At 35.4% G+C, this 12,237-nt stretch overlaps 1 protein-coding gene across 2 annotated transcripts; it reads right to left on the bottom strand.

Moving 5' to 3' along the window:
• Positions 1-2,805: 2,805 nt before the first annotated feature.
• LOC310731267 (fibrinogen-like protein 1-like protein) lies at positions 2,806-6,190 on the bottom strand. 2 transcript variants are annotated; one of them, XM_083550750.1, is made up of 4 exons: positions 6,070-6,190; positions 5,830-5,972; positions 3,812-5,055; positions 2,806-3,259 (listed from the first exon to the last, which is right to left on the bottom strand). In XM_083550750.1, exons 2-3 carry the CDS (start codon positions 5,969-5,971, stop codon positions 4,361-4,363), a joined length of 837 nt encoding a protein of 278 aa, XP_083406876.1. In that variant the 5' UTR covers position 5,972; positions 6,070-6,190; the 3' UTR covers positions 2,806-3,259; positions 3,812-4,360. The 2 variants fall into 2 exon arrangements, with proteins under 2 accessions (XP_083406876.1, XP_083406877.1); XM_083550751.1 differs by lacking the exons at positions 2,806-3,259; positions 6,070-6,190 and having other exon boundaries at positions 4,333-5,269; positions 5,608-5,963.
• Positions 6,191-12,237: the final 6,047 nt, after the last annotated feature.

Raw genomic sequence — 12,237 nt, 5'->3', positions numbered from 1 at the left:
TTTTATAGTATTGATGGTTTCTATAATTGCCACGTAATAGTGGTGGTATTAAGAGGAGGATTAAGTCCGTTAAATCCCCACTGAATGCCCAGGTGCACAAAATGCACGGCCCAGCACTGGCTAACTGTTAGTGTTAAGAGGGTTTTCACACTGTTTCACACACCTTCCTTTGTCTGTTCAGTGTCTATAGAATATTTACGATGTTAGTCTGTAAGGTAAACAGGGAGTCCTTATCTGGGCTCACACATCTCCGGCTAGTATATCCTCTTGTCTAAACAGGAAACAAGTTTAGGACAGCCTTTTCTCTGTATTTGTATATATATATATACGTTCTGCTACCTGCAATAAACAGAAGAAGAGGAAGAACATGCATTCTGTGTGCTGTGTATTTCTTCTTCCCTGATATCAGAAAGGCACCACGGGCATAGCAGGTCGTTTGGAAAACCTCTCCAAGAATTACATTACTGGCCTTGTTTCCGGTCATCTATCAAAATTTACACTATGCGAGTTGTATATTTGAATGTGTCTATTCATAGTTTTGATTTAAATCTTTGACGTTACTTGCTTCCTCTTATCTGGAACACACCAGAGAATTGCACCTGCATGCGGTCTCCGTTAATATGGTGTGCTTCTTCCTGTGTGCACTGCCACCTTGCAGGAGTGTTCTAATGCCTTAAAAATGATTGTTCTGCAAATCGTTATTTGAACATAGAAGTGTGTGATTTTTTTTGTTTGCAGTGGTTTTGTAGTTAAAAAAGAATTTTGCAATTATTTGCAAATGTAATTTCTTTTTTACACATTTTATGTTTAGTTTATTTTACTTAATTTACAGAATTATAATGCACACTAAATGCCTAAGAGACTTTAAAATAGGTTATAATAATATTTTATTAAGTAGAACATATCCAGATTTTGGTGTGATACAAATGAACCAGGATACTAGAGCATAAAGAATGCTGTCTACTGATGGGTTTTGGAACTATTGTTTTGTCAAAGCAACACTCTGGCCATTGAAATAAGATAAATATCAGCATTGTATTTAAGCAGGTATTAAAGTCCATGCTGAGCACCTTAAGCAAAGTCCAATACTCTATACTACTGTTGAAAACACAAAGCTCACAATAAAGCCAGATGTAAAAAAACATGTGAAAAAGTATGATAGAAAATTCTATGATAGTATAAGACAGTAGCTATTACTGAGAAAAAAAGAAAACCTTGCAGTTAGTCAATAGTCAGTTGTAGTTGTACCACATGGATTGGTTACACTTTCTTTTGATTACTCCATGTTGACTTAACATTGCAACTACCTGTACAGATTAAAAAGTTAATAAAATTAACTTTCAACTAAGATAGCTCTAATTTTAACAGATATCTGATAATCTGTGAGAAGCTAAATGGTGTCAGAAAGTGACAGCTGTTATTCATGTGTTGAGAGAGGCCAGAAGGTTAAAAAAAAACTACTTTATTTTCAATGTAATTATTTATTTGTCATTTAAAATCGGTTAAATAACAGATATATAGTTTTACTTATATCAGTTTACACAGAATTTCTTTGTTAAATAATATTACATATTTCAAGAAACATTTTATTGTTGTAATTTTAATACATAGTTAATGTAATTGAAAAAATATAGAGAAAAAAACTGTAAAATCTATTGACAAAAACTGTAAAATAAATTTTTTTGAGCCCTATAGAAAGAACCAGAAAGTAAACAAACACAACAAATCGAAATAGGGCTTCCAAAAGATCTTAGAAAAAAACATGAAATGCTGACTTCAAAATTTGAGCGGAGTCTTCTCACCCTCTGACCCCTGCTCAGCAGCCTTATCAACTGTGATGACATTTTTCTGTTTACTGCTAATAAATACACTGAGTTTGTGCACTTGTGTCCTGCATCTCATTTAAACACATGTTTAAGATCAGTGTCCTGATCAAAGCATCTTACTTAGAATTTCACCCTGTAGAAGTTGTGTTACTAGATTACACATTACTAGGCTTTACATTACTAAATATACCTGAATATTTTTATAACACATTAAAAATGTTAACTTGTTAAAATGTAACTTAATGCATGTGGACCTTGTTTAGATATGTTAAGAGAACATTTGTTTTGTATTTTACAGATGGCAAGTTGGCAACTATGCTTAAAAAATCTATATAAAATATTATACAGAACAGATCCTATAAGGTGTGCAGTGGTGGACAGTAACAAAGTAAATGTAATTTGTTAGTCCACTTACAGTGGGGAAAATAATTATTTGATCCCTTGCTAATTTTGTGAGATGACTACTTAAATAAATTAACAGTCTAGAATGTTTATGGTAGGTTTATTTTTACAGAGAGAGACAGAATATAAAAAAATCCAATCATTTAAGAAATTGTATAAATAAATAAATTTGTATTTAATCGAGTAAAATAAGTATTTTATCCCATACCAAATCAGCATGAGTTCTGACTCCCACAGACCCAAATTAGTCTCTGTATCTTTTAAGAAAATACACCTAACATAATTTTCTTATATGTGTAAAAGACACCTGTCAGAATCAACCTTTTCTATTCAAACCTTTCCACCACCTTGGGCAAGACCAAAGAGCTGTCAAAGGATGTCCGGTAGAATTTTGTAGACCTGCAAAATGCTGGAGTGCTTGTTGGTGTGATATGAATTTGAAACAAAACACCCATCAACCATTAAAACCTAAAAGAACGTACAGCTGTGCATAATGTACAGAGTGTACAGTCTAAGGTAGATTGTAATACAACCATAGAACTTTCAATGTTGTTTTTATAGATTTATTTATTTATTTATTTATTTTTTACCACAGCATCTAAAATGACGTATTCGTTGATTGCTTCACACAAGGTAAATATGTGATATTAACAAATGTAAAATCTGATAAATATTTAAAATTGCCATTCTTATATGTAGGTTTAATATAATCATAAACTATTTGCTGTTTTGGAAAATACACTTTAATCTGAATATTTCAAAATATACTTAAACAAGATTGTACTAACGACAAATGTTTTTGTACATACTTCAAATGTTTTTTCCCCATTTACAAGAAAGAACATAAGCTCAAAGAAAGTTTTAAAAGACAAATAAAATGGCCAAAACATTGTGTAAAACAAACAAACAATTAATAATAAAAATCTACAGATTTTCATTTTAAGATTTTCATATTTAAACAGACATGGTGCATAACAAGTTGTTTTTGTAATTCCTCTCTTTTTAACTGATTTGTTAATCCATAAGAGGCACTTGTAAGAATTACAGACTGCCTCAATCCAGATTCCACCCCACGCTATATCAAATTCAGCTCATCCTCAAAACGGCTTAAAATTGATAAATAGTAGTTATGTAGTTTGATGTAGAATTTTAGTTGTATCAATCCTAATCATAGTCTTGATTGAATCTGTCTGGGAGAAGTAGCAAGCCATCAAGGACTATCTCTAACCAAAAGGTATCTGAGACCATGATTATCATTTAAACAATACCCCTTCTTGACCTGCTGGGGGGGCCAGCGCCAGCAAAGGTGTGAATACCGGTGATTACACCTGCTGACCTCCGCGAGAATGGTATCCCCCAGCCTTTTGTTTCCTCACAGATGTCCTATATCTAATTTACATTTAAAGGATAACTCCGGTCTATACTTCAAAGGGAAGAACAATATAAAATATCTGGGCAGAGTTTGCTCTGGGTTCTTTCTGACTCCGTTGAACCCAAAGTGCTTCATGTATTTTGTCACTGCTATGCTGTTATAAACTTCTTCATTACGATCTTCGTTGTCCTCATTATTTTTTCTTACACACTTTTTAATTGTTAAGGATATTCAGTGACACAGTATGTGTTAAACACTGATATTAGAATATTGCATTAAATATTATTAAAAGTATAGGTAATAAACTATCACTTAGCTGTATTATTATTATTATTATTATTATTATTATTATTATTATTATTATTATTATTATATTATTATTATTTGTATTATTTTGCAATCCTCTTTGTATTTATGATTTTCAGAAATATAGAAAAATGTGTTACTCTCTATTCAGTTACAGTGAATAAAATCTTTATATAAAAAACCTCACAGTTAATCTAATCATTTTTTCCTAAAACCGTCGTCAGTTTTATTAGATGATTGAGTCAACTAATCATGACTTTCCTGAAGATCTACTCTCCTGCAGTATAAAAGCTATTTTTTTAAACAATCGATCAAGAGTCAATTGATCATTGTGTGAGGGGAATGTTATTTGCTTGATCAAATGGTCAAAGAGAAAACATTTTATGATTTCTCTTTGACCATTTGATCAAGCAAATAACACTCATCCCTCACACAATGATCAATTGACTCTTGATTAAAGCTCATCCCTTTTGCAATCTGCCGGATGCAAAACTTTTACTACATCTGAAGGCTTTACCATCATCCAGGCATATTTGCACAGGTGCTCCTTGTTGCAATCATTTTGCCAATAGATGACATTGCGGCGGTTGAGGTTGGCACCTGCACAAGCATCATACCACCAGCCCCCACCTGCAATTCCATGGAACTCTAGCATTGCACAGTTCTGGAAATAGTTATCATTGTCACGGTCCTTTGTAGTAAACTTCTGGTTATCATGAAGGTAGTTCTCTGGATCTAAAGTGAGAGCATCCACAGCAGTGCCATGGTACAAGCCCAGACGCAACTTGTACTGTGCATCTTCTCCTTCCACTAGTGCTGGGTCATATTCTCCTGTTTTGGTTATGGCATCTTTGTCCACCAACTTGATGCCCAGCTTGTAGCGGATGGGCCCACTGGTGAGTTGGTGGATGTATTCATTGCCAAGCCAATGGTTGCCAGTCAAAGTTCCAAAGCCCAACTTGTACTCCTCCCAGGAGCGGTCAAAGTCCACACTGCTGTTGACTGTGATGTGCTGGATAACAGTCCAGCCACCTTCCTGCATCGCACAGAAGGCTACAATAGGTAACTCTCTTGGCTTGATCATGTAGGCACCATCCGGTGCCTGACCGCCAGAACTTTCCCACAGCTCATGACAGTCCCGGGGTAACCCTACTACAAAAATATGAAGATCATAATAAAAATAAATAAATTCCGTTAAACTTATCAAACAATTCATGACTTGGTTGTTTTGAATATTGGGTTGTAGTGTTTTGGATAGGGATGTTTCTAAACCTGCTAAATGCATAGAGGTATTAAGAGATCTAGGCTGGATTAGGCCATTTTTGTACCACTAAAACAAAACGATAGTATACCTTAACCAAAACTTAAGAATGAGCATGCGAGAAAGCAGGCGAGTGAGAGAGAGAGAGGGAGACAGAGAGAGAATTTACATATACATGAAATTCAAGCTTCTGAAAAAGGGTTTGTATCTTAACTGCATATTTGATCAAGAGATTTTCAAAAATATGTTACTAGTGTTATGTCAAGGCATACAAGGCTATACACCAAAAATAGATTATTTCTCACTAATGTTTGTTAGTTCCAGGAAGCAGACTATTAAAAAAAAAAAAAAAAAAAGAAAATAAATCACCAGAATGAAAATAACATCTGTACATTTATATATTTGTTTGACCAGAGTAAATCTTCATACAATTGAATTACCTAATTTGTTGTGGTAAATTTTTTAGCTGGGAAAGATACTTGTGACAGTTTGAGCTTCCATTTGAACCAAAGCTCTCCTTTATTAAAAGGTTTGGATTGTAGAATAATATACAGACAAAATAAATTCACATTTGTAATTTTTTACAGTTTCATTAAAGATAAGTAAAAGTGTAATAATTTAAACAAGTAAATGTTGATACCCACAGAACTAAATATTTGTACCTTTTTGTCCATCGTTCTGAATGAATTTTTGTTCTTCTAGAGAAAGAAGATGGATGTTTTTAGCTTTGTGTGCTGCAGCTAGTACTCCAGCTGAAATGGCAATGCTGAAGAAAGCCACCACCTTACCTTCAAAAAGTGTCATCCTTCAGTAGTATGAGAATATAAAACAAATTAAAAACCATAGCATAGAAGTCTATTTAATTCAAGGGTATTTTTAGAAAAAGAATCCATGGTGCTTACCTTCACAGTTTATCAGGTTTGCTACACACTACCACACTACTAACAACACACAACCTAAGGAAAATTACTGAAAAGATAAAGTCCCAGTCTGAATCTCAGAGTCCACAATAACTCTGTCACCATCACACACCCTGGGTCTATCAGCATTGGACTTCAGCCTTGCTCATGTAATACTGCAACACATCACACATTTAAAGACTGCAGGCCTATCTGTGTCATCTTGGACAAGACTGGGCAATTGCATAATTTAGGCAGCATAATATAGCCAACATCAGATTATATTCATATTAAAGTGTTAGGGTGTTACCAGCAGTTACAATAAGCATATACTATAATGTCTGTGCTTATATCTGTTTTGATCTATCTAGAGTAAACTAAATAATATAAATCTGTTGGAAAATGGATACAGAATATTTCAGACAATGAGACGGATGTCATAATAGATTTATCAGTGTTGTTTTATTGTCAGCATGGTTTATAGAGATTACAAACCCCTACCCCAACTTCTTTCTCCAACAATATATAATGAATATTTATTTTTTGTTGCACTCATCTAATCTGTTCCTAGCAGTAAGCACCTCACAGACAATAGACAAGTATAATGTGTGTCTTCACCGATAGGTTGTCCTGTACAGCCCCATTTGCTTTCACTAGTAAGTTATTTAGCCTCCACACAATTTAGCTTCCAAAGTGGTTGGACAAGGTTGTGGGTTTTTATAGACGCACATATATATAAAATTTTGAGTTCTACAGTTATTTAATAGCTTACAAAAAAAAATAAGCATAATAAATGAAATAAGCAAGTAGTTTGCATCACTTGCTAATAAAATTTTATTATAATATTTATTATACACATTTTACGTGTTTTCTTTAAATCAATAAATAAACACACAGTACTAGCACGGCAGAAAATATATAAAGAAAAGTTAGCCAAAACTCATAATGATACCCAGTGAACCCGTTGTTTAGCAAAAGACCGAAATGATAAAATCAGGATGAAACAAAAGAATCTCATTGTCTTATTGCTCACATACAGTACATCTTATCTCCTGCATGGCTCCTCCACTGCCTCTGTGTCCCTTGTGAGTAATTTACTGTGGCTTTTAGGTGGCACAAAGAACTTAGTCATGAGCTCGGACACATTTGAAAGCTTATGGCTCGGATTGAGCACATTTATTGACTGCTCCATTTCCAAATAAACAAACAAATAAAGATACACGAGTACAGAAAACTACCAGTAAAATAATAATACAGTTGCATTTATAACGTTATATTAGTTTACTCTATAGTCTGCAAACTGTTAATACTTTTTGGAAAATGTGTTTATTTAGTTCTGCCTTGAATAAGCTATTATTCTTTACATACATTCCATAAGACAAAATAAACTAAATATACCCAAATGATCCAGCACAAAGGTTGGATTACGTTGGGTAACCTTAATTTTAATGCTGGGTGTTGTCACCTGAATGATTTATGTTTTGTGATGTTTGTGCTGTATATGTGTCCCATGTTTATCCTGACCTGCTAAACTGTCTAATGTTCTTAAGAAGAATTACTGTCCTGTGGAATATAGGCAAAGACCTGCTTTGTGAAATAACTTATACAGGGAAGTACTAAATAAAAACAATTTACAATTTGTATGATCCCTCTTTTAAAAAAAATCAACATTTTGCAGATTCTGCATGTATGCTGATGATTTAAATTTTAATACTGAATATGTCTAATTATGTTTCTTGTATTTCTTAACAATGTGTCACATCACTCAAAAACTTAATATTATACTGTTTAAATGAGCATCAGATGTTAAGATGTTATATAAAAATATATAAATGTTGATCACAAATATATGCATAACCAAATATATTACTGTATTGAAAAATTATAACTATGATTATTATGTAATTAAATGTTTAAATATGTTTTAAACGTATTAAATTTGTTTTAGGGGATAGTACTACAAGACAACATCACCTGCTTGTGACCGTTACGCCTCCCTCCCAAATGCGCTGAACGACTTCTACGCCCAAGTTGAGGTTCAGAACAACATGGTGGCGAGAAAGACCACCCCTCCTCCCAGTGACCAGGTGCTCTGTCTAACCACAGCTAAAGTGAGGAAAACTCTATGCAGAGTTAACCCACCAGACAACATTCCTGGCAGACTGCTCAGGGAATGTGCACAACAGCTAGCGGATGTCTTCATCTCCCTGAGCAGCATCATTGTTCCTACGTTCAAAACGACGACCATTGTTCCTGTGCCGAAGAAGTCTACTGTCTTCTGCCCTAATCCCATCCCGCTCACACCCAACGTAATGAAGTACTTCGAGAGGCCGGTCATGAGGCACATCAAGACCCAGCTTCCACCCGCACTGGACCCCATGCAGTTCGCGTATCGTCCAAACTGCTCCATGGATGATGCTATCTTTACGACCCTTCATCTGGCCCTCACCCACCTGGACAACAAGGACTCTTATGTACGGACGCTGTTCATAGACTTAAGCTCGGCATTCAACATGATCATCCCTCACCAGATTGAGAAGCTGAGCCTACAGGGCCTCCCTCTGTAACTGGATCCTGGACTTCCTGACTGGGAGACCTTAGCATCCCCAGCATCTCCAGCACCACCACACTGAGCACTGGGGCACCTCAGGGCTGTGTCCACTGAGCTCACTGCTGTTCACTCTGCTGACTTACGACTGTGTAGCAATGCACAGCTCGAATCACATCATCAAGTTCGCCAATGACACGACCGTGGTGGGTGATCAGCAACAACGATGAGTCAGCTTACAGAGAGGAAGTGCACCATTTAACAGCCTGGTGTGGAGCCAACAACCTGTCTCTGAACATTGACAAAACTAAAGAGATGGTTGTTGACTTCAGGAGAGCACAGAGTGACCATTCTACACTGATCATCGATGGATCCTCTGTGGAGATCATCAAGAGCACCAAATTCCTTGGTGTTCATTTGGCAGATTACCTCACCTGGTCACTCAACACCAGCTCCATCACCACGAAAGCCCAGCAGCATCTCTACTTTCTGAGAAGGCTGAGGAAAATAGTGAGGACAGCTGAGAAGATCATCAGAGTCTTTCTCCCCTTTATCACGGATATTTACACCTCATGCTGCATCTGCAAAGCCAACCGCATTGTGGACGACCCCACACACCCGTCAGACACACTCTTGACTCTCCTGCCATCAGGGAAGCAGTTCCGAAGCATTCGGGCCACCACATCCGGACTGTGCAACAGTTTCTTCCCTCAAACTATCAGGTTTCTCAACACAAAACTGAACTGAACTGAACTCATACACACACACACACACACACACACACACACACACACACACACACACACACACACACACACACACACACAAAACTGTGTGACTGATCTGTACAACCCAGACTCAACACACACTCGTACTCACTTCGCACACCCATGTCTTCAGTACCACTCATATTACATCACTTCATTACCATTAACTGTTTACATGCCGTTTTTGCATTTCTTTTCTGGATTGCTGCTATTTGCTCTTTGCACAAAATTGTGTTTACATTTTTGCTACTGCATTTACATTTTTGGAAATATGAAAAATTTGGGGGTTTTAATGGGTAGTATTCAACATTCCTGCTGTCAAATAAAACTAAACAACTTATTAACTAAAGAAGAACCAAAGAAATGCTTAAAGTAAACAATTATTAAACATTTAATTACATATGTTTATTGATATACAGAATTCAAAAACATTTTACACATATAAGTGCCTCCAGTAACAGTCTGGGGTAGAACCACATTTGGGCCACACAATATAACTTAAGATCCAGTTTTAAATTCATCAATGAATAAGTTATTCCTGATGTTGCTTTTCCCCCTGCATTTTAATATGAACATGCACTTTGAACATGTTTAGTTGAAAAATATATTAAAAGCTGCACTGGCCTAATTTTGCTGCTCTGCAATATTTTAGGTATCAATATTTCAATAAATATTCAATGTAGTTTGTTTAACCTGTAAATTTGAACCACTGTAGTGGTGTGGCAAGGATTACTGTTAAACTATAAAACTATAAACTATTAGGTTTTTGTAAATGTAAGATTGTTTATACTTTTTCTCCCCTTTTTATGTTAAGAATTGTGTATGAAATGATATGATGAAATTATTTTGTCTAGTATGTACTTAGTTGTCAAATTGTTTTGCATGTCAACACTATTTATCACTGTTTGCATATGTACCGGAAATGTTCCATTGTCTTATGTGATACAAGATGTATATATTGTGGATCTGATTTATTCAATAAAGTCATTTAAAAAAGCAAGGATTACTGGCAGAACAATGAACTGAAGCAGTTAACACAATTCAGACTTCAGATTTTTTTAATTTATTTTACTTTAATAAGTCTATACAAATCACTCACACTAAATTAAATATTAAATTGTATTAAATGTCCTCACATTGTCTAAATGAAGTGCATGTTTGGAAGACGAGGGAAATCCATTAATTAGATAAGTGGATACAACAAAAGGATAGGAGAAACATTAATCGCGTGATTGTCACGCGTTAACTTTTGACTAATCTTAACTTAATTGCACATTTTTATCTGTTCTAAATGTATCTCAAATTGATACTTAAAACATTTTTAATACAGTAATCAAAATTGGCATGGACAAATATGGATGCTTTATGCAAATGTACAGTATGTTTATTATTATTATACTCAACTCAAAAAATTCTTGTAAATGTTTTAAGGTAAATATGGTGTTTTAAATTACGTAAATCATCAGGACACCAAATTGAACTTTTGCTATGTTTCCACATGGACGGTTTCAATTAATGACTGTGGGCACCATGTTGGTGCTTGATTTGAGACTTGGTGCATGAATAAACAAATGTTTAGTGATTAAAAATTCTTTTTTGGTGAAGTAAATTTTTTTTATATATCTCAGTAAAGAAAGTACATTGTGAATAAATGTGTTACATTAAAGGTTTTAATGTAGCTTCTTTTTTATATATATATATATATATATATATATATATATATATATATATATATATATATATATATATATATACACACACACACACACACACACACACACACACACACACACACACACACAGGTGCATCTCAATAAATTAGAATATCATTACAAAGTTGATTTATTTTAGTAATTCTATACAAAAATTTAAACCCGAATATTATATAGATTCATCACACACAGACTGATATATTTCAAGTGTTTGTTTCTTTTAATTTTGATTATCTCAAAAAATGTAAATACTCCATAAGTATAACTTTGTGAATTTGTGAACTTTGTGAAACAGGAACGTCAGTTGTTGAACTGTTCGCCGGGAATTTTGTTTGTATCTGCGTTTTAAATATTTTTTTTTTACAGTTTTTTTTTTCTCGCTTTCATCGCTTTAAAATATCAAAATATCGTTTTGATTTCCTGCATCCTTCACTTTCCGTTGGCTCCGTCTCGTCGATTTTTGCTTTCGGAAGAGCGCTTTTTTTTTCCCTGTTTGAGGGTTTGAAAGCAGTGAGTGGAGGATATTCACCAGAACTACGAACACACAGTACAGTAATCACATTAAGGGTACGTAATTTCTCTATTATGGCGAACATCCAATTCATTCAGTGTGTGAAGTGTGACATGTTTAGTCAGTCTTTCTCTGTTGTTAGCGATAATTTTATCTGTGAGAAGTGTAAGCTAGTTTGCTCAATTACAGAGAAGATCTTAGCATTAGAGGAGCACATCCAGAGTCTAGAGAGAAGTAGTGAGTGTGAGAGCAGTTCAGGTTCTGCAGGGGAAAGTCTGGATGCCCTAGGTGAAGTTAATATTCCCCCGACTCCGGCATTAGAGCCCTCGCAGCGGGGCGAATGGGTGACGGCTCGGCGGCATACTTGCAAAGCCAAAGCTAACGCTAAGGCTCGCCCACGGGAGCACCATTCCTTCGCGTGTCCAACAGGTTTGCTCTCCTCAGTGAAGCACCCGCTGAGAAACCTGAAAGAGCTCTGGTTTTAGGAGACTCCATTCTGAGGCACATGAAATTAGACCTTTAGGGGCACCAGCAGCACAGGTTATGTGTATACCTGGAGCCAGGGCGCCGGACATAGCAGGTCAGCTTAGATTCTTAGGAAAGCACAGGTTTTCTAAGATCGTTTTTCACACA

This window comes from Silurus aristotelis (genome assembly GCF_946808225.1).
Source record: "Silurus aristotelis genome assembly, chromosome: 9".
Classification (NCBI taxonomy): domain Eukaryota; kingdom Metazoa; phylum Chordata; class Actinopteri; order Siluriformes; family Siluridae; genus Silurus; species Silurus aristotelis.
Note: the sequence above shows the minus strand (reverse complement) of the source record. Positions and strands in the feature narration are given on the sequence as shown.